This window comes from Schistocerca cancellata, chromosome 4, assembly GCF_023864275.1.
Source record: "Schistocerca cancellata isolate TAMUIC-IGC-003103 chromosome 4, iqSchCanc2.1, whole genome shotgun sequence".
NCBI lineage: Eukaryota > Metazoa > Arthropoda > Insecta > Orthoptera > Acrididae > Schistocerca > Schistocerca cancellata.
This window is the reverse complement of record NC_064629.1, coordinates 745,683,220-745,707,916: the sequence shown is the minus strand read 5'-3', so window position 1 is coordinate 745,707,916 and position 24,697 is coordinate 745,683,220. Positions and strand designations below refer to the sequence as shown.

Genomic DNA, 24,697 nt, shown 5'->3' with positions numbered 1-24,697 from the left:
ACAGTCTTTCCGTTTTGGCATCACACAACCTCACATCATGATCACATGTAGCTGAACAGTCTTTTCACAATATGCCTTACCTGGCTTTGCATTTGGCACCACTAAAATACCACGTTCTGCTACTAACTGTTTTGCTCTTTGCACCATGTGATCTGAAGTGGAAAATTCTTTCATAATTTTCCATATACTCCAGCTCCTTCGAAGTGCTGTCAAAATCTGTATTGTCATACATACATACATACATACAGATATTGTGAAACTTATCTTTCCGCTGGGCTATGATTTTTCTTTCTCCATTTTTTCACGCTCTTCTTTTTGCAGTTGTGCCACATAAGTATGCTCCAATGCTGAGGCAACCTTTCTCAGTTTTTGCTTTGGGTACTTTTTCTCACACAAAAAAATGGTTCAAATGGCTCTGAGCACTATGCGACTTAACTTCTAAGGTCATCAGTCGCCTAGAACTTAGAACTAATTAAACCTAACTAACCTAAGGACATCACACACATCCATGCCCGAGGCAGGATTCGAACCTGTGACCGGTGCGGTCGCTCGGCTCCAGACTGTAGCGCCCAGAACCGCACGGCCACTCCGGCCGGCTTTTCTCACACAGCACCCTCTTTTTCTTCACAGGAGATTCTCCGAAGAACTGAGTGATAGTATTTAAAGTGTCTAGTGCCAGATTCGATGCTATTTCAACTTCAGTTAAAGTCTTCTCTGGAAGTACTTAGCACGGCTCAGAAAACACTGCAGGGGTTTACAGACCTATTTGCTTTCAACATTTGCTGAAAATTTTTCCGCACAGCAATACATCAGGACACTATTTTACCATCCACTCCTTAATATTCCTCAAATTCTTGTGTACACTTGCATGACCTCCTTTTTTAAACGAATTTCAACAGTAGGAGGATTTTGAAATGAAATCCATTTTTTACAAAGTACTATTAAATACTACTTTACAGCACATCTACATTGTGGTTTGAGTAAAAAATCCACATCCATGAAACAAGTAATGATGACTGACCGAAATAAAAGTCTCTCTGGTTGCTCACAGCAAGAAATTTTCACCAATTTGCCAGAATAGTGACTGCTATTGGTTGCTGTTCTTGGAAACAACTATGTACATAGCTACTTACTGCATTTTGTCAGTATAGTGATGTCGATGGAATACATTTTTGGTCATGATGCCTTTGGTGTGCCACCATGACATTTGCCATGTATTTAGTAGCATACCAAGGTTATAAACTGAAGGCTTTTTTTTTTTTTTTAATTTTATTATTTTTTTATTTAGACAATCAAGGTCAAAATTTAAGGTCAGTGACCTTGAATGTGAAGATTCAATAAACCCATTACTGTATCTGGATTAGAAACAGAATTACAGTCACTTATGTTGAGATAGACACATGTAAGCTTCATAAAATTGCTAGACTTTGCAGATCTGTACATTTCTTCAGAATTTTCATACACCTCCACAAATTAGCATTTTTCCATATCTTATCTGGATCATCAAATGCACCAAATTTGAAACAAATCCGAGTGGGTCAGGACAAGTGCTGCACGGAATTACTCCCTATGGCATTTCATATCATTAAAAAAAAAAAAAAATTGGATTTTGATTTAGCTAAACAGCTGGAACAACAAGAATGAAGTGCACTTGAAACCCAGTGTGAAGATCAACATTAAAAGGTGAGGCAAATAAGCAGATTATCAAAATGGGAAAAAAACTGCTGGCACATAATTAAAAAATGTAAGTAATACTGATGTAGGCTAATTCTCCAAAAGCAGCAAGAATGTGAAATAAAAATTCAGAGAGACAGTAAACTAGTGCATTATGGCACATTTCCAGTGAATTTACAAGTACATTGCAGGACACGGTTCTATTTGTGTCGGAAGACACAAGAAACTCAGCAACAACTGTTATTGTGTTCTGAAGCATAAACTGAAATAAAGTAAAATTAACACAATAAATAAACTGCACACACAGGTAGTTAGGAAATAATTTTTTAGTAGAACAGAAATGCTTAAGTCTAAATATATAATCATATTATCCTGAAAGACAAAATGACAAATGCAGCAACACAATCACACACCTCTAAATGTCGTTAACAAGTTAAACTACAAGTGCCAAAGAAAATCAGAGAAATAGTAAGAGGAAACATGCACAGGTGAGAGGGAGCATTATGAGCGTCTGCTTAACAGCATGTTGGTCCACCTTCGGCATGCAATAAAGCAGTGGCTCTGCATGCGGTATGTAGCTCCAGATGTCTAAACACAGGTCACATAGGATCAGTGTACAAGTTTATGCCAGTTTTACAATACCATGATTTTATTTTATTAGCATAAAAAACACTACACTATATTACATTGCAATACAAAATAACAAGACTGATACACAGCTCAGCGATGTAATCATCATCTTTGTCATTGACCTCCTGCCAGTGCTCAGTCAGGAATTCTGTGACTCTCCTGTAGAATAGTAGTGGTTTTGAATTGAAGAATTCAGTTAACTAGCTGCTAAGAGAGACTTCATCATAAAGCACTTGACCCTGAACATTGTTAAAGTGAGACCAGAAAAGATGATAATCAGAAGGGGTTAAGTCTGATGAACATGGAGGGTGAGGAAATGGTTCCCAACCAAGTTCAGCAATCAGACCTGAGGTGGTTCTGGTCGTATAAAGGCATGCATTATCCTGGAGTATCAACACAGATTTATTGGATATACTTTTTTCGATAGCAACGACGAGATGTCTCAGCTGTTCAGTATACATAGCAGCTTTTACCACTACATTTCTGGCTAACAATTCGTGATGAAAAATGCCAGTTTGATCCCCAAACTGCACAACATGATTTTTTGAGGGTGTGCACCACCCCTCGCAGGGGATGTTGCTTTTTTCACTGGGTTGAGCCACTCTTCCCTCCTCTTTAAGTTCACATACGAGAACTTTCTCATAGCCTGTAACAATGTTCCTGACGAATGGCTCGCACTTACGACAAGCCAACAGGCCAACAGAGATGAATGTATGGTTAGTCACCAATTTTTGTTAGAGTTGCTTAAACCATGTACCCAATTTTTGCAACTTACCCAATGAATGCAAATGAGACAAAAAGGCTGTGTGATTGTATTCCACAATTTCTGCCAATTCCCACATTGTTTGGCGAGGTTTATTGTGAATAAACTGATTTAGGCAGTTGTCACCAAAAAATAAGGTCTTCCGCAACGCACTACATCACACAAGACCTATTTTCCACATTGGGAAGAGAAAACCATTTCTGCACCATCCTCTCAGCAAATACTTCCCTCCTGTACACACCACAAATTATTCTCATCCTTGATTACACTCAAAACAGTATTTTGTATCGGAAGTGTTCTTTTTTTTTTTTTTTTTTTTTTTTCTTTACTTGACACTCATTGATTAGCCTTGAAAATGGCCAAAATGAGCTGTTAATAACACACAAGTTCCTGTTGAAAATAATCAAATGCCAAACAGAAGAAAATCAATCAAATAATCACAAGTAAATAGCACAAACTTAAGCACCAACCCAATAATTCCTGCAAATTACGGATTGGTGGTTTGAGGATGCAGAGCTGGTGTCAAATAGCATTCCAGATGTGTTCCGTAGGGGTCGTGTAAAGCAAATTCAATTGACACTAATTCACAATTGTATTCCTCAAATCACTGAATCAAAATTCTGGTCTCACGAATCAGACAGCCTGCCGGAAGATGCCACCACCAACATGGAGGACATCAAGTATGCGGGTACTGCAGGTAGCTCACATAATAATGTCCAGGTACCCAACTGTCACAGTGCCTTTATTTACTACCACAGGTCCCACAAAGCTCAGGTGAATGTCCCACCCACACCACAATACTGGTCCCACTGGACTGCACTTGTGGTATAGTGCACTTCTTTAAGCACCCATTTGCCCAGATGATTACGTTTCTGGACACAACCATTACACTGGTGTAAGCAAAATGTGATTCATCCAATCAGGCAACACGTTTCCAACAACCCACGGTTCAATCTCGACAATCCTGTGCCGACTGTAAATGTAGCTGATGACTGTTGGATCTAGAAGGGAGAGCACAGAGGTTGTCTGCTGCAGAGGTTGACGTTCGACAAGGTGTGCCAAATGGTGTGCACCTTAACATTTGAGTGTGTATCAGCATTGCACTCTGTCACTGGATCTGTGACACATCACTGCCTATTTTGTTTTACAGAGTGGTCAAGCCAGCAACCTCCACATTCCGTGACGAGGCATGAATGCCCGACACCCTGTCACCTACTCATAGTTTTGCCATCCTCCAGTCACTTACCACTGATGTTCATGACAGTGACACGTGGAACAGTAGACCCGCTTTGACGTTTCCAAGTTGCTCATTCCTAGGTGCTGTGCCACAACAATTTTCTTTTCGTCAAAGTTGCTTGTATCAGTCGAATTCCCCATTTGTCTCTGCTTTACTTATATACTTTCCTTACCACTTCACAGTCCCACTATGCCACCAGACGTCATTCAGTATTGAGTTGAGCAGAAGTAATAATGTTTTGGTTCATCAGTGTAAAATGAGTTCAGGTTATTTCAAGGTTTAATCAAATTGCCTGTCATCTCCCTTCTTTACAACATTCTCTGAAGTGGAGTAAACAAAGTGCAACTTGTAATGTGTTCCTGAAATATTCAGTGTCAGAAGTTCCTAATTCAGCAATTACACTGAGATAATTTTCCTGGCATCACAGACTGATGATGACATAAAGTAAGTTTCAAAGACTTCTATTTCCAAGAGACAAAGGATGATCACTGATTAAAATCACATACTAATCAAAACTACTATCTCCATTTTATACTATATTATTATTACGTGACTTTTACACCACACACACACACACACACACACACACACACACACACACACTTGTAGGCTTATCTTTTCTTCTCAATGGCATCATAAATAATCACTTATGATGCAATATAATAACAAGAAATACAATTCACCTTTAATTACAGTACATTTTTCAAAAATGACTTGTCCAATATCCTATGTATTAATGAAAATAAATTGATAAATCTCTTCACCCTCCAATGAGTGATAGTATGCCACTGATAAGCCAAGCCTGTCCTTCAGGTAACCCCACAGCCAGAAATCATCCGGGTTCAAATGCAATCTCGGTGGCCACGCAATTTGGAATGATTGGTCAATGATTCGGTTTTCTACACATGGATTACAGAGTAATCGACTGACCACCTCACAAGCAATATGTCGATACGCGCGAAAAGCAGCAGCACTACTGCTGTTGTTGTTTTGATACAACAGCTTTATGAGTAAAGCCCTGCTCACCTTGTGCAGACCCATGTTCACTGTCTGCAACTGTAATGTACACTGATGCTAGTGTTTTAACTACGTCGCTGAACCAGTACTGGTACCTAAAGTCAAGGCATGACACAAACACTGCTAACAACGCAAATCCTGCAGCACACAATCTGAACATCATTCCCATTGAGTTGGGTCCCCACATGGTAAATAGTTTTCTGTCTACATTGATACAAGAAGCGAAAGTTTAATTACAAACACCCTGTGTGTAATGAGTCAAAATTTATCAATAAATGAAGATGATGACCCAAATGAAGAGCATCCTAAACTCAACCTGAGATGGAAATACACTGACCAAGTACATAACACTGTATCGGCAATTAATGATACGTGAAACAGCTAAAAGCCAAGGCATATTTGTAGGGCACTCAGAAAACGCCAGCAATGTCTGGGCTGTGTTGCGAACAGATTTGTTACTGTAGATGAGAAGTTTGCCACTTCACACCAGAAACAAGACTGCAATCTAAGCAGGGGTAGGATTTCGATTGCCCTCCAACACAAATGGCAGTCTTATTTCATTCATCAGGAAAATTACGGTCAGAGACGAAAACGGGATTCCTTTTATGATTACCTTTCATAGAATTAAACAATACACAGCAAATATTACACAGACATTCATGACAAACTGGAAGAAAAATGCATGAAAGGATTGGAAATCAAAGGAATCGGCGCAATGGACCTGCCGACAAGGGTGTTTTCACAAAGGAAAAAATACAGCATTTGAAGCATGAATTGCTGGGATATCCACTCCGTTCACTACATTTGGTACCCACTTATTTCCATCTACTCCCACATTTAAAGAAATCTGTGTAAGGGACTGAGTCCAATTGAGGATTTATTGTAACCATATATGGGCATTTGCAGAACTTCCAGAATTACATTTTAGGGATGGAATCGACTCCCAGTAAAAGCACTGCACGAAGTCTCTTTTAGATGAATGTTATAAGTTGAAAAGTAAATGGATTTTTGTCCAGAAACACACAGTCTTTTGGTGGCAAGCTGGGAAATTTTCACATTGTCTATATATCTCATCCAGGAACTGCTCAATCCTACTAGGCTGTTTTTGATGATTATTAAAACTGCCCATTTTATATAAAGCACGTATACCAAGTGACATGTCTTGGCACATACATTTCCTACTACCCAAATGAAAAGCTCTGTTTAACAAACTGTCTATTCCTAGAGTTAACCTTTCTTTAATCTTAACTAGATCCTCTCTCTGGTGTCTTTTCTTTTCTTTCTTTCATTGTATTTAATACAAAATTTAAGAGTAATGTAATTACAGGAATCTACCCTTGTGACATAGAGCACTTTTGTCACCATTGTGACTAGAATAGTTTGCCATGTTGTGACTAGCGTGTTGTTGGAAATTGTAGTTGCTTTTGGGTTGCAGTTTTCTATATATTAAGTGCCTGTGCTTTACATATAACTTTATTCAGCCCATTTTCCTCATGATCTCACTTCAAGACACTCAAATCCAGTACTTGCACATAGTAAGAGACACTGCTAATACTTGTGGAAGTATAACTACTGCTTAAACAATGTACAAGATGTTGACGTATGAGGAGGAGGAGGAGGAGGAGGAGATAAGTACAATCCATCCATTACAATTCTTATTTGTCATCAACAGCATAATTTGTATCTTACTAAATATCTTGGACATACTGTAAAAAGTTTATGAAATGAAACTGAGACACAATGCAACTATTCAGTTGCATTAATAATAAATATTCCAGCATTACAGAAAGCTTGTAGGGACATGTTGCTCCAAAACAACATCAAACGTGGTTCTGATGGCATTTTTACCAGCCAAAGGTTTTTATGCAGATAGCCTGATTTGATCAGAAATTAGGCTTCAGAGTGACAAGTAAAAGATTTAGCTTTTCCTTTGTTTTCTTACTAGTATATTTCTTAAATTTCATGTTTGTTCTTCTGTTTAAGAGGTTTAATCTCTCATTTTGTAACTGTAAGAGAATATTCAGGCAGTCTATAGCGCATTAGTTATTCATTTATTTGTTTTGAAGAGCCAGGGATCATTCATTTCAGTCTAATAAGCTTATCAGGCAGACCACAACTGTCACCTGGTACACACCTGCAGAGCAGCAAGTTACATATTTTGCTTTTACTGTGTTTTTTTTAGTACTATACTTTCAAATTTTTTGCACATTAATCTATTTATAAGGTTCAATCCTGCATTTTGTAACAGTAAAATGTAGAATCAGGAAGTCAGCAGCACAGTTGTCATTTCTTCTGAACAGCTAGCTACACAGCTCATAAGGTGCCAGCCTCCACTGATGACATGTCAGGAGGGTAGAATGAATATCTAGGTTTCTGTCTGTGCTTTTATAGTCAATTCTCAAGTTTAATTTGCGAACAGCTGAATGTGCTTTTGGTTATATCAGTAGTCTCCCAGCTGTTGCCTGGGGGTGCAGCAGTGGCAGAGCATCTGGCACATCACTTCGGACGCCTCAGGTGTCACTTGTTTGGCCCATGGGCTCTGCTGCCGAGGTACCTTCTAGTGTACCCAACAGTGGATCCACCCTCACAGCAGGATGAGTGACAGTTGGTAATACGTTCGCATCACTTGAGGTAGAGGACCAATATGGAGACTGACTGTCTCTCCTCTACTACTTGCCCTGTGAGTGAACAGGTGGCTGTTCCTACAGCAGGGCCTGAACAGGCAAACTGTGGCACAGGTTTGCTACGTGCAGGAAGTTCCTATATTAGGTGCATTATAGAGGATATGAGTTTTCAGAGATGGAAAAAGTGGATGTGCACTTAGGACATCTGGCTGCAAGCCCTATCTGATGTGAGATGTGGCATCTGATATGAGATGTGGCGGAGGTCTTGTCTGTGGCTATTGAGCATGCAGAGAGCAGTTGTCTGCAAGTCGTGGGTCACATCAATCCCGACGACACCTGTCGCTCGGGTTCTGGGACCGTCCTCATTTCATATAGGGAGCTGGTGGAAGTGGTGAAGGCTACTGGCCTCGCATGCAGGGTAGAAGTAGAGCTCACAATTACAGGATTGTTCACAGAGTTGATCGAGGTCTTTGGTTTGGAGCCGAACAGAGGATCTCAACCAAAGAATTTGCCGATTCTGTGATGATCAGGGCATTACCGGGTGGGGAATTGTAGGCCTCCCCTTGATACGGCAGGTATGCTCTACACAAATGAAGCAGCTACTTGAGTAGCAGAGTACTTGTGTAGTAGACATGGGGATTTTTTAGGCTAGGCAGTAGTTTGAGGTATTCTGATGAACATTCACCAGATGACATGCAGACAGCAAAACCACCAGACTGCATTCAGAGTAATGACACTTTGACTGTCAAAATTTTATCAGTAAACTGTTGAAGTATTTGTAACGAAGTTCCTGAATTTACTGCCCTAAAGGAAATTATTCTTGGGACTGAGAGCTAAGTTAAACCCAAAGTGTAAAGCTTTGAGATATTCAGAGATTCATTGAACTATTGCGGTCAAACTTGAGCCTGACAGTGAAGTACCTGGTTGGGTATTAAATGGTCTAGGTGAAATTGAGTTAATTGTGGAATGCCATCCAATTCTATTGTGACAGCTTTAGAGTCATTTAAAAAAAGCCTACAGTCAGTGCTGCAGAAATACCCAGATCATACAATATTAGCTGGAGGCAAATTTAACCTACCATTATAGACTGGGGAATTTACAGATTCATTGCAGGAGGTACATACAGACAGTCTTACCATGTACTTCTGAACACGCTTTCCAAAAACTGCCTGTAACAGCTAGTGAGACAGCTCACGCAATGAAAATATTTTAGACCTTTTAACTATGTACCAGCCAGACATTATTGATGGCATCATTATACAGACAGGGATTAGTGACCTTGATATCATAGCAACAGTGGTTAGTAAAGTTAATAATTCAATCCAGAAGGCTAGGAGAGTATTTCTGCTACAAAGAGCACATAACCAGTAATTAGCATCCCACTTCGACAATGAATTGGTATCATTTACTTCCAGTATAATGGACTTCAAGAAAGTGTGGACGAAGTTTACAGGATTGTAAATCCTTCTCTGGAGAAGTATGCGCCGAATAAGTGATTAAAGATGTTTCGATCCACCCTGGTTTAAGAACAAAATTCAGAAAATGCTTAAGAGGCTGTTGCACTCTCAGTTCAAAAGGGAATGCACAAATGCTGACAGGCACAAGATAGTAAAAATTCATGCGACTGTAAGAAGATCAGCGTGGGAAGCATACACAACTACCACTATCATACCTTATCAAAAGGTCTTAATGAGAACCTGACAAAATTCTGGTCCTATGAAAAATCAATAAAGACATATTAGAAGATAGTGAAAGGAAAGCCAAAGTTTTAAATTTCATATTTAAGAAATCGTCCACACAGAAGAATCATCAAACATAATGTGACTTGACCATTGCACAGACTCCCATGTGGAGGACTTAGGAATAAGCCTCCCTGGCATACAGAAACACCTCAAAGAGTTAAAAGCAAACAAATAACCAGATCTGAAAGGAACTGCAATTCAGTTTCACAAAACGCACTCTAAGGCATTGGCTCATTACTTGGCTTCCATTTATCACAAATCTCTCACTCAGCACAAAGTCCCAGGCAGTTGGAAAAAGGTGCAAGTGACTGCTGTTTAAAAGAAGGGTAAGAAAAAGGGACCACAAAATTACAGACTCATTTCCTTAACATCACTTTGCACAGAACTTTTAACACACTCTCAGTTCCACTATAATAAATTTCCTTGTGGTGGAAAAGCTTCTGTCCAAATTTCAGCATGGATTTAGAAAGCACTGCTCATGCAAAATTAAACTTACCCTTTTCTCACATAACCTTCAAATGAATAATGGGGGTGAAAGGGAGTGGGATGGGAAAGAGATAGGAAGGCAATAATGACTTCCAGCCATACAGCACATTGCGGCAATGCAACAAGAATTGAAAATTTGTGCCAGTCCAGGATTCAAACCCAGATGCTCTGCTTCTCTGGAACAACCGCCTTAACTGCCTCAGCCATCTGGACATGCTTCCCATCAGACCTTAATTCCTAACTTCTTGCTCGCCGCATCAAAGCGACCCCTATTCATTAACATCTCATATCTATGATATTCTATTAACCAAGGATGAGGGGCAACAGACTGATTCCATATTCCTAGATTTCTGAAACGCATTTGTCTCACTGCAGACTATTAACAAAGGTTCAAGCATACAGAATAGGCTCACAGATATACGAGTGGCTTGAAGACTTATTAAGTAACAGAACCCAGTATGTTGTCCTCAATAGCGAGTGTTCATCAGAAACAAGGGTATCATCACAAGTGCCCCAGAGAAGCGCAATAGGATAGCTGTTACATTCTACATACGTAAATGATCTGGCAGTTAGGGTGAGCAGCAATCTGCACTGCTTTGATAATGATGCCATGGTGTATGGGAAGGTGTCATCATTGAGTGACTGTAGGAGGATACAAGATGATTAGATAAAATTTCTAGATGGTTTGATGTACGACAGCTCACTCCGAATTTAGGATAATGTAAGTTAATGCAGATAAGTAGGGCAAACAATCCCATAATATTCAACTACTGCATTAGTAGCAGTTAAATACCTAGATGTAACATTACAACATAATATGAAATGGAAAAAGCATGTAAGGACTGGACTAGGGAATGTGAATAGTCTATCTCATTTCATTGCGAAAATTTTGGGAAAGTGTAGCTCATCTTCTTTAAGATGGCATATAAAACACTAGTGCGACCCATTCTTGGTACTGCTGGAGTATTTGGGATGCCCACCAGGTTGTACTGAAGGAAGGCATTGAAGAAATTCAGAGGCAAGCTGCAAGATTTGTTACCAGTAGGTCCGAACACCACCAAAGTATTAAAGAGGTGCTTCACAAACTCAAATTGGAATCCCTGGAGGGAAGGTGATGTTTTCTTTCGAGGAAAGCTAGTGAGAAAATTTTTAGACCTGGTATTTGAAGCTGAGTGCAGAATGATTCTGCCCCCGACATATATTTTGCATTAGGATCCTGAAGACAATCAAAATTAGGGCTCTTACAGAGGCATATACACAGTTGTCTTTCGCTCATTATATCTGTGAGTGGAATAGGAAAGGAAATGACTAGTAATGGTACAGGGTACCCTTCACCACATACTGTAAATTGGCTAGCGGAGTATATACACTGATGTAAATGTGCTGAACTACTTATGTGATAACCATACATTTGTAAACAAATGAAAGAAATCTATTGATGAAAGAACTACCGTTAAAACTCCCATACCACTCTCCTTCCCTGAACACACAATATTTAATGAGTACTATTTACAGTACATAATACACTACATAAAATTATTCACCACTGTGTTTAGCTGCTAGGAGTTTGCTTTATAGACCTTCAATGTAATTCTTCTATTTCTTGATGAACAACTTCCAAGAAGTGTCCGTAGACCTGGATGTGTATTGTTATGCAAAACATAGGAGCAACCCGCAGCAAAAAATAGCTGTTTTTGAGAATTTTTCTGCACAACTAGTGCATGTGGCCACAATTATACACTTCAATAACAAATGCCCCACATACCAATTTGTATCATGAAGATCCCTCAGTGAATTCAATGAATAATAATTTGTTTCACACTGGAGCACACTTGGTAACATATATTTCATCCCAGAACCGAAAAAAACTCTTCACTCAGTTAACTGACACTTCAATGCAAATTCAAAGTTTTTGTGATTCAATGGAGGCAGTTTGTAATGAATACCTGAGGCCCTTGTAATTTCTTCAAGTTGATCAACAATCTTTGGCTACCCATCACACTGCACTGATTCTTCAACACTTTTTTGGCATATGTATCATTGACTCATTCTTTATGCTGACAAGAGCCCCGGCATAGATTGTAAAACAGTCAGACCATAATGTTTATATTCTGTTGCACACCTTTGTTCATCTACAATCACTTTCTCTGAGACCAAAAGGCTACACTTCATGCAGTTATCAGTTTCACACCGTTTTGTCACAAATGACACCTGTGTCAACAGGACATTCCATTTCACACATACTTCCCCCTCCACATTAAATTCGTTGCAAAGAACGTGAAAAACAAACCCTGATTTCTCTCGAAGTCATCTAACATTCTCACCTAAGTTACGCCTTTCACACTGCAGCAAATATATATATTATTTTGGTAACTAACCTGAATATGTTATGGTATGACATACAACATGCCTTAAAAGGAAGCTGTCTCTCTAGGGTTGATATATTACACACAACCGATTACCAGAGGAAAGTAACAGGGAGTAATGAGTAGAAATGACAGACTTCTGTGCAGATTACACACACACACACACACACACACACACACACACACACACACACACACACACACACACACACACACACACCAAGTCGCTCAAATAACTAACAGGAATTTCATTCGCACATTATTTTAACTAAAATAAGAAAGTACTCACAGGTCGCTTCTGCTTATAGACCGCAACGGACTTGTAGCAGAACGTTTAGTACCACGTGGTGGAGACGCAGGAGAGGAATTCGCTTGGGGCTTTGTTCCACCAGCACATGATACTGCATGAGACTTGCTGCCATTTGTAAACACAGTGTTTGGTACGGATTTTAGTGCTGCTGTTGTGTGATTAGGTAGAATTTTACTACTAGAGGTAAGCGCAGATTTATTGTTGTTTAATGGCAGAAATGTGTTTGATGTACACTGCTGGCCATTCGGTGATCCATTACAAGATGTTCTGTTACTCATATGTGCGGAAGTTTGAGGAAATTCTTCTGGTGGCATGCATGTCTGTGTTCCAACCTGCAAAAAAAAAAGTTATCATCATAAAAATGTTTTCAGAAAATGTATTAATATATGAAGGAAGACTTAATCTCTAATCCTCAACTGATAACAACAACAACAACAACAACAACAACATACTCTGGCAATATATAAAAAGCACTTTACAAAAATTAAAAAGGGCTAGTGGGAAATAGCGATAACATTCAAATTTGAAAGGTACATTTGCCTTGACCACACAAGTTCTTTGGACCATTTATATTATGGTTACATCATACTTGTTAGTTGTAAGTCATATGGAGACATTTAAAAAAAACTGAGAAGGGCAAAACCGTCACAGTGAATCAACAAGCAATCAAAAATTATGTTGTACTTCTATCTAAGAAGTTTTTACTCCATATGTTACGGAAAGCATTTTGTTAGAACAAAAATCATACAGATCATGCAATACAACTTATGGCAAACTATTATACACATTCAAGCAAAATTTTCAAAGAAGTCAGCTTCTCAGCTTTGAAACTTGGGAGCACTGACAGCATTATTCCTAACTTGCAAGAAACAAATTACACTACAAAAAGTCTTAATGTCTATGATTTTTAACAGTGTTATGATGCTGCCTCCCATGATTCAGTTGCCAGAGGTTCAGTGCATGGTAGGAGGAAAGATTTGTGGAAAGAATTATTTGTGGGGGAACAGAGAAAGATAAAGCAATTATTACTCACGTGTATGCAAGCACCAGCAAACTGTTACTGTTGACATTTTGTTCATATGGTGATTAGCCTTTGAATCTTTTCACACTTCCCCTGCGATTCATTGGGAGCATACCTTGTGACACATCAATCGGTAAGGCAAAGAAGCCCATACAGTGCTCCACAATACATGAGAATACATCTGTTACTGTCGCAGTGCCAAAGTAACACAACATTTAGTCATTACTGTTGGGAGTGCCAATTTAACACAAAATATAGTCAGTAACAAAGACAAAGAGACATTATCTTTCATACCTCTTGTAGACTGCAAGCGTGTGACATCATTCACACTAGTTCTCTGTTTACACACATTTCACTATGAATGCTAGCACACTGTCTTCTTTACACTAGTACTCAATGAGATCAGACGCAGCAAGAGTTAAGCTGCATCATGTACCGGATCCACAGCCACGGAAAATTATGCCCTCTTGGTGAAATACCACTATCAAATAGTTTTTTTCTTTTCTCGAAATAGCAGTTCCACAGTTAAACTTTCTGCTTTTATTATATTTATTCCTATTACACTCTTTGGGGTTAGTTTTGGGGTCGCAGCCCCATTCAAAAGTGCTCATTCTTGTTATCCGCCAAACTGTCAAGGTGGAACCCGGAATCATCTAAACTCCACTTGAACAGACCTCGGAAAGCCCAGTGTTTCCTACCAATCATCAATCCTCCACCTTTGGATGCAGATATGGAGGGGCATGTGGTCACATCTCACTACCAGCCCATTGTCAGTTTTCATGACCAGAGAAACTACTTCTCAATCAAGTACCTCCTCAACTGGTCTCACAAGGGCTGAGTGCACCCCAATGGCCAACAGCACTCAGCAGACCCAGATGGTCATCCATATAAGTGGTAGCCAAGCCTGACAGCACTTAACTTTGAGGATCCGACGGGAACTGGTGTTACCTCTGTGGAAAGGCTGTTGGCGGGACATCATGAATAAATTTCTCCTTTCAAAAGAATGGTGATAATGAAGTATAAAATAACATATTCAAGACAAAAGGCTAAAATACACTGAAGTGCCAAAGAAGCTGGTATAGGCATACGTATTCAAATACAGAGATATGTAAACAGGCAGAAAATGGCGCTGTGGTCAGCAATGCTTATATAAGACGACAAGTGTCTGGTGCAGTAGTTAGATTGGTTACTGCTGCTACAATGACAGGTTATCAAGATTTAAGTGACTTTGAACGTGCTGTTATAGTCGGCGCACAAGCAATAGGACACAGTATCTCTGAGGTTACGATGAAGTGGGGATTTTTCCCATATGACCATTTCACAAGTGTACCGTGAATATCAGGAATCCAGTAAAATATCAAATCTCTGACATCACTGCAGCTAAAAAAAGATCCTGCAAGAGCGGGAACAACGACAACGGACGAGAACTGTTCGATGTGACAGAAGTATAACCCTTCTGCAAATTGCTACAGGTTTCAATGCTGGATCATCAACAAGTGTCAGCATGTGACTCATTCAACAAAACATGATCAATATGGGCTTTCAGAACCGAAGGCGCACTCGTGTACCTTTGATGAGTGCACAACACAAAGCTTTACGCCTCGCCTGGGCCCATCAACACCAACATTGGACTGTTGATGACTGAAAACATTTTGCCTGGTCGATGAGGCTCATTCCAAATTCTATTGAGCGGATGGACGTGTACGGGTATGGAGACAACCTCATGAATCCATGAACCCTGCATGTCAGCAGGGGACTGTTCAAGCTGGTGGAGACACTGTAATGGTGTGGGGCATGTGCAGTTGGAGTGATATGGGACTCCTCATACGTCTAGATATGACTCTTGACACGTAACACATATGTAAGCATCCTGTCTGATCACCTGCATCCGTTCGTGTCCATTGTGCATACCAACAGACTAGAGCAATTCCAGGAGGATAACGTGACACCTCACATGTCCAAAATTGCTACAGAGTTGCTCCAGGAACACTCTTATGAGTTTAAACACTTCCGCTGGCCACCAAACTCCCCAGAGATGAACATTATTGAGCACATCTGGGATGCCTTGCAACGTGCTGTTCAAAAGAGATCTTCACCCCTTCGTACTCTTACGAATGTATGAATACCCCAGTGGGATTCATGGTGTCAGTTGCCTACAACACTACAACAGACATTAGTCAAATCCATGCCACGTCGGGTTGCAGCACTTCTGGGTGCTCGCGGGGGACCTACACGATATTAGGCAGGTGTACCAATTTCTTTGGCTCTTCAGTGTATAAACCATGCTCGATCTGTGAATTGCAAGATTCTTTTCTAGTGTAATTTAGTTTTGTACACTGTTTGTAATTTTATATCTGCAGTTGTTTTACTTTAGACATTATTACATTGTCACCTTGTGACATCACACACAGACTACCAAATTTCTTCATAACGTGTTTTAATTCAGTGTACTTTAGTCACCCATAGACTCTGCACATGACACAAGTAAATGACTGGTTGCTCTTCAACTATTCTGGTATCCTAAGCACTGTTTTGTTTTATCAGATGTAGTGTATAATATTAATTAGATATGGTTATGCTTAGCATACCTTCCATTTATTTTTAACAGATCTGAAAATGTTTAGTACTTGAACGATTTAAAAAATTTGGGGCATTAGACTGCAGCAAACAGAGATTTCAATCTTTTTCTAAGCACGGAATCTTTTAAAAAAACTGTCTTTAACCTCACTTTGGTATAACTACAATTATGTTTACTACAATACACGTGCAACTTATCCTTCTTTTTTGACAGATAACTGTGAAATCAGTGCCTACATTGTTAGCTGTGTGATATGCATGTTCATTTTTGCAGATTCTGAATATCTTCCTGTTTGCTTCGAAGTAAATCTGTATAAAGGGCAGGCAAACTTTGTACACAGTTTCTGAATGAGACTGTACGAGCAATCATTTTTGTTCACTTTAAGCAGTCCATTTACTGTTACTTGTTAGGCACAGTTCTCACTGAGGCAATGCGATACGCATTGTGACTAGTGATACAATGCAGAAGCAACCAGCATTGGTGGAGTGCATAGAAAAGTAACTGAAATTCCTGAACTGGTTCACAATGGGATGACAGCGATACAACATGGACACACATCCGTATCGTATCGCCCGGCAAAACAGGGAATGCCAGTTGCTCTGTGCAACTGTATTGTACGATACAAATTTAGGGTCATCAAATGTGCCTAGAAAAATTGTTTTATGCAAATGAAGCAAGCTAAATCTGTCTCTCTTCTCAGTCTCTCAGCAAATATTAAAAACCATGGTTTTTTGACTTTCATGTCTTCTCCATTATGCCGGCTCCCTCATTCAATCTAAGGAAACTACTTGGTAAAAAACTTATTTTTTCACATCTTATAGTGCCACACCACATCTTTTTGCTATTGCCCACAGTTATTGTGATACTTCACAAATATGTAACCTACAATGCATATTTTGAAAGGTTTGCACTGAAGACAGAGGTTGTCTGCGTCAAGGTCAGCAGCTAAGTGCCACAAGCAAAGCCTATTGCCGCTTGTGATTTGGAGTGTGAAGCTGCCTCGTGTTTCTCATTTTCGTATGCAGCCACTATAAGCTGAAGCTGTAAATGAAAAACTTACTGAAATATTGAAATAAAAAGACACTAACAGTCACCAGTTGATAAAACTGACTGGCTGTATTTTCAGTCTATGCCCCCTGATTTCAGGAAACTTCATGACAGGCATAAGAGAGGTGGAAGCTAAATTCCTTTTACTTCTGAATGAGCAACTGGATGAAGCTGAGAATGACACATCGGGATTTTTCTTAACGTCGTAAAATTCTTCCACTTCTTCAAACACGTTGTCTACCGCTCTCAGAATTCACCACCCACTGCTACACTATCAATGATGACTGATCTCACTTCAAATCCAGTGTTTCTTCTGAATACTCCTCAAGCTGAATCGTGTACTACTTTGTCAAATTGAGCAGTTGTAGATATACTATCCTGGCTATATTAATTTGTTACTATTATTTATAAACCTATCACATCAAATAAAGTGCCATACTAGGTGGTCTTAACAAAAACAAACTTTTCATGGTGGCATGTTTAACATCATTCAACACGATCACCAACTTACCTTATTGTAATGAGTAGCTACTCAGTAGGAGAAATAGCAAGTCAAAAATTTATGTCTTGCTTTGTCTGAGTAGCTGACATTAGTTGCGCCAAAAAGTGGAAACTGCCTGGACTCATTCTGTAGAATTCGTGATCATGCTGAGAAGCCTCATGAGAAACCACAGCCAAACTATGTTTGATATTTATAGCATTGTACTGGTGCATCCAGCACTTCCTTTCTTTTTCAGTTTTATGAGCATTAAACAACGATAAGTCATAATAATGTCCTCTTCAGAAGAGATCACGATTGCAACTGAAACTGAAACGCGATTCGTGCAGTCTTGTTGCTTGTCATATCGCGAGTCGCATCACGTATCATATCATATCACATATTGTATCGTCTCAGTGGGAACACAAATATCTCAATGGTAAGTATCATGTTGTGCGACCTTTATCGCAATGTTATGAATATAATAGAGGGAAACATTCCACGTGGGAAAAATATATATAAAAAGAAAGATGATGAGACTTACCAAACAAAAGCGCTGGCAGGTTGATAGACACACAAACATACACACAAAATTCAAGCTTTCGCAACCAACGGTTGCCTCATCAGGAAAGAGGGAAGGAGAGGGAAAGACGAAAGGATTTGGGTTTTAAGGGAGAGGGTAAGGAGTCATTCCAATCCCGGGAGCGGAAAGACTTACCTTAGGGGGAAAAAAGGACAGGTATACACTCGCGCACACACACACATATCCATCCGCATATACACAGACACAAGCAGACCGTCTATCGACCTGCCAGCGCTTTTGTTTGGTAAGTCTCATCATCTTTCTTTTTAGGTATATTTATCGCAATGTGTCGTATTGCATATTGTATCGCCTCAGTGAGAACCGCACCTTACAGATATTAAGAGTGTGTGTGTGTGTGTGTGTGTGTGTGTGTGTGTGTGTGTGTGTGTGTTCACTCTGAAAACATTTGGTGATAAGGTTTAAGTGGGTTGAGCTGCTTATTGCTAGTAAATTGGATAGAAACTGAAATCACAGTGGCACATCATTTCCACATTTCTTGTCTAAACAATGTGTCTTACAATCACTGCTAGCCTACTGGCATTCTACTCTGGCAACCAGACTTCAAAAACCTTGCATACAAAATCACGGTTCATGTCAAGTAGTTGGTTGGCCAATTTTAATAGCTATTCTTATCTTCTTCTCATTAGTAAAGTTTCTGTTTAATAGCCATACATAGTTTGAAACTAATGGAGACGCCAATGTCATTTAGTGGTTCTGTCACACTGATCTGTTGTGCTGTCCAAGTCATACACAATGGCTGTATGCTGTGTTAGATGTCTCTTTAGGGGTACTCGTCTTGCCAACAAATACATAAAAAAGCCATTATTATGCAAAGCACTATGAACAGTAAATAATGGCGGTAAAATTTAGATTTCTTTTAATATGAATTGCAATAGTTAACACATTTTTATGCTTTCTTTGATTCTAGCTTTATCCTACTGTATATTCAAAGTGAAGTATTGTTATTATATTATTATTAATGGTGTGCACACAGAACTAGTGCTACATGAAATAGATTATAAAAAAGCAAAGATTTCAGGGCCAATGCATGTATAATGATCTGCACATGGCTGTGGACGTTTATAAGGGACTACTTCTGATGTAGATAGCTAATGTGATCCCATTCACCAAGAAGCTGAAGGCATGTGATAATCACATGCACATTAAGGAGTTTTGTCCAACGTGTATATACATTTTATCCTTTTTCCTTCCTTGATTTTCTGTGCCTGTTCCCTAAGAGTTGTCACTGACACAGCAACAGCACTTTAAACAGCCCTAGTGCAGGTAATCTACATTAATATTTCAAAATAAAGTATGTCTTCAGCAACTATCTTCTGTAGTGTCACCCTAAGTCTTAGGCCTAGCAGGGTCTTATGTCTGTTGGTTGTCACTATTCTCAACTGTGAATACATTTTATGTATTTCACAATGGCTGTAGTCACCACAGTACCAGTTCCTTCAGACAGGCATGCATGTCTGAAGGAACATTGCATTGTATACCTGAACAACACAGGCACTACAATATTGTGCTATCTTCACTCTAACATGAGTCTTTCCTAAAGTAGTTTAAAAACCATGATCAGTTGTATTAATAAATGTTGTCAGTGCAACTGCTTCATTAATTATCCATAAAATTCCCAGCTCATGACAATTTCCAACACTGTATTTGTGAAGCAAGCAACTGATTGTCACAGAAATATATCACTCAGTGTGAAGCTGTAGCTTCACTGAAAAGGCTATGGAAATTAGGCTGCGTGCTGACAACACTCAGTAATGTGTAGCCTGTATCTCAATTAAAGATGCCATGCAAATTAGAAACCTTGTTAATGGGAGGCTGCATAAGAATATGCCCCATACTATACATCATGACGGCGACAAAGATGTTGCAGATGACATATGATTGTTGGTGCCAATGTTATCACAGTGGGCACTACTATACCACTTGCACCTGTGTGTCTCCATTACTTCTTTGATAACTTTTATCATCACAAAAATAAGGATCGGCATTGTTGAAAGTTTTGACTTTTATGGAGAATTTGTGTGACAAATGCATGACAACATTTATTTACAACAATTGAACATTCAGTCTACTTACGACAGGCTGTTTTCATCTGTAGAGATTTCCTTACCAAGCACAAATATTATGTCAATGAATTACACAACATTACACAGTATTTATTATAAGACATAAAAATAAAGATTATTATGAAATGACCCCCATTTTATTGTTTAGTATTACTGTCATATTCTGTTAGACAAAATATAAATGATGACAACACAAATCACATATCGAGAAATGGCAATCCATTCAATGCCAGGGCTACACCAGCGTTAGTAACTAACAGCCAAAACCACTATTTGAAAAATTTAAGTGAAAACTGTCACTTGTAAACAGGTAAATCAGAAGTTTTGTTGCTTTTGCTTGAACACATCAGTCAGCATTACTGAATGAGTAACTGTGTCATTTGAAATAAAATCAGAAAATGTAAAACAAAACTTCCAGACAACATTTCCAAAAGCAAACTCCCAAAGAACATTTCTGATTTATGAAAGTGAGTTAAAGACAGCAACAACACAGAAAGACTAACAGATTTTCAAATTTTCCTCTGAGAACAAGTAGAATATGATGAAAATGAACACATGAGAAAATTGGAAAAGGTAACAAACACACTGAAAACTCTCTAATCCTCTTATCACAATGGGGCCAGGATACTAACAGTACCTCATTACAATACCTACACAATCAATTTCCTTGATATTCTAACTGACCTACATTAAACTTTTTTCAATTTCATGGCTGGTAAAGGCTACATCTCTGGTCTGAGAGATTATAACGTCTAGATGAGAGGGGATATGAATCAGTAGTAGTAGTAGTAGTTGTTGTTGTTGTTGTTGTTAGAATTACACTACGGATTTAAAATCGGAAACAGACTAGTGGGCAAACTGAAATTAAATTAAAAGTATTGGAAGAAGAATTCTACATTTTGAGTTTACATCAAATTTCACAAGTCAATTGAGGCAATTTTGTGTTTCTGGGGATTTTGACAAATAATAGTACACGAAGGACAAAGTACTTAGATGTACAATTAGTACTCTTTGATTGTCTTCACTGCCAAGGCAATGAAACACTTATCCTTTCTCTCCAAATGGTATGATCTGCTTTCGTTATTACTATTCAAAGTTTCATTATTTGATGCTAGCTTGGCAACTGAGAGGAAACTGCAACGTACACTGCAGCTTCAAAAATCACACATACAGAGTGAGCATAAAGTCTTTTCCTGATTACTAAAATTTATTTGTAAGTAACTATGTTAGATACAGGTATGTGATTAGTCGCAAATGGTAGTTAATTTGAAGTTATTTTTTATGGATATGCTTCCACATGTGCTCTGTTTGTTACCCACAGATCATCTAGGCAATAATAATAAATTTATCTCCATATTGTTGCAACATCTATTCCATCACTGCCTATACAAGGTTCCCATATTTATGGTGGAATGAACATTTTCACACAACCCCACAAAAAGAATGTCAAGAAATGTTACAGCTGGTGAATTTGCTAGCCACGATGTTAGGCAGTCTCTACTGATAATCTGTCAGGAAAGGTTTCATCCGAGGATTGGTGAATGAATAACCCTCAGTGTGGTAGGGCACCATCTAGTTAAATTATCAACCCACAGTTGAAATTCACAAAGCTGAGGCGCAACGTTAAGTTCTCACACACCCAGGTAAAACAGTTTCTGAGAGTTCAGCAACCATTCGCAACAAATCACATAGCTGTATCTAGCATAGCTCATTAGAAGTAATTTTTTGTAGTCGGGGAAAAGACTTTATGCACAGCACGTAGATAATTTTCCTTGTATTTTTTTTTTAACATTAATACATTTTGTACTACTTAAAACTCCTATTTAGAGATATTTAATATTGTTAAAAATGTGACGACAACATTCTCAAAATCATAAACATTTCAATACCATCACAAAACAAAAAGTACAAGTACTAACCATTATAACTATACGGCATTACACAGAAGTATCGCCGGAGTTTCAAAAGATTTGCAGAAAATTGGCATGTATCAGTGTACAGAGCATCTTTCCAAATTTCAGTTCATGATAAATGCCATGGCGTAGGTGCAAAGTGCATCACTAATGGGCAGGTGTGTTAGAACACAGCGTATAATGGAATGATGTGTATGGTTAGTGTCCTCATGCTGTGTGAGTAAATTGTGGAGGTTCAGTGATGATTTCATTCCAAATATCAGATAAAAGTTCTACCAGACAAAACAATCTCTGGGTGGTACAACACATTCAATGAAACTGGCTGCTTATGTAATGTGAAGAAAACAGGCCAGCATGGACAGCCAGCAAAGAAGATGGGAGTGTATGGAGGAATCATTCATCAGGAGCCCAAAGAAACTGGCAACAGGCGTGAGTAAGGAACTACCCCCCAATTAACTGCCTGGCACATTCAACAGAAGTGTGTGTGTGTGTGTGTGTGTGTGTGTGTGTGTGTGTGTGTGTGTGTGTGTGTGTGTGTGTGTGTGAAACCATATTGGCTGCAGTTGTTACATGTGTTAACTACTAAAGACAATGAGGTTCATTCTTTTGCAATAACTTGCAGCAGCTACTGTACAAAGGTTGTTGTGCACAGTAGTCAGTTTCCGGCAAAGATGCACCATTTTGAGTATTTAGAAAGATGAAGTGTCATAATGTGCATGTTTGGAACACAGAAGATCAACACAAGATTGTTGAACACATTCACGAGTTAACTAAAGTTAACATCTATTGTCACATTTCCTCTTGAAAATATTATGGACAACTTTTCTTTGCAGAGAAAACGGACTGATTTTGTGTGCCTGCAGATGCTGCAGCAATGGATTATACCACAATTACAACAAGACAGTGGATACTTTATACATATATTCTGTACGTCTCGTAGATTTCACATATTTGTCGTCTGAAATCCTGCAGGTACTTATAAATAACCCTGCATTTTCCACTTTTGTGTACTACCTCTTGTTAAGAAAATAATTTTACTGTCTTGAACTGTTTATGAAATGCTAGGATTATCAACGAAAGTTACTGGATCTTGTATCACCAGTTAAATTTCAGAGTCCATACAAGAAACTTGCGCCAGGAAATAATTGGTTATGCAACATTGTACATTAAGAAAACAGAATAGCACATACAACTCCAATACTTTCATTGTCCTTTCCACACAACAATAATAAACTGTCCTTTTTGGCACAAGGATGGCTACCACTGATACATACAAAATTTTTCAATCACTCCTGTATGCTTCATCACATACTACATGTGAAGTACTGAAAGCACTAAAATAAACTCTGGCAGATTGTTCTCCTGCTGCATACATACTTTGTTCGCAGCACAAAGAAATGTAGAATAGAAATTAATATTCAGCATACTACGTAAAAAATATTCAATGACAAGTTATAATAATTCATTCTTCACACATCAAGTAGTGTAACACAGACTGTAGTTGAAATTTAACATGAAGTAATAGTATTACAGCAGCAGCGAAAACAACAAAAGTTTACAATGCATGAACATCAATATTTTGTGTAATTCAAAGTAAATTTTCAATGACAGTGAATATTTCCAGATGTGAAGTGAACAATAAAATAGATATAATGATTTCACCAGTTATCCAGATAAATTAAATATAAAAGCAACTACACACCAAATAAGCACTTGCTTTATTACATAACACTTTTCTAGAGTACAGCACTTCTACGGAATAAAAATGGAAAGAGCATATATAAAAACAGATATCACTATAGAAATTCTGCATATCATCTTAAATCATGCATTTCACTACCAAAACAAGCATATACAAACTGTTAATACTCATGCATGCACCTGTGCAAGTCATCACTGCCATCACCACCACCACAAGCACAAAGATATCACATGCATACGCAGAAGTTTTGCAATAAGATGTTCACAAACAACAAAGGATGATAACAGATATTATCTTGCCACCACAGAAAATTCACATTAATATTAAGTGGCATGAATATGTTTGAATTGGATTGGCTATTTATCATTTAATTGAGTACAGAAATGTAAATCACTGATAAATACATAATAAATTAATGTGAATGAAGTTTAAAATCATGTGC

The 24,697-nt window shown here is 38.6% G+C and overlaps 1 protein-coding gene across 1 annotated transcript in view; it reads right to left on the bottom strand.

Moving 5' to 3' along the window:
- The window catches only part of LOC126184416 (mucin-5AC-like), a 309,546-nt gene that overhangs the window by 27,802 nt on the left and 257,047 nt on the right, over nt 1-24,697 (bottom strand). Inside the window, exon 16 of the mRNA XM_049926804.1 lies at nt 12,829-13,181. Coding sequence (XP_049782761.1) covers nt 12,829-13,181 — 353 coding nt within the window. The remainder of the gene's footprint in view (nt 1-12,828; nt 13,182-24,697) is intronic.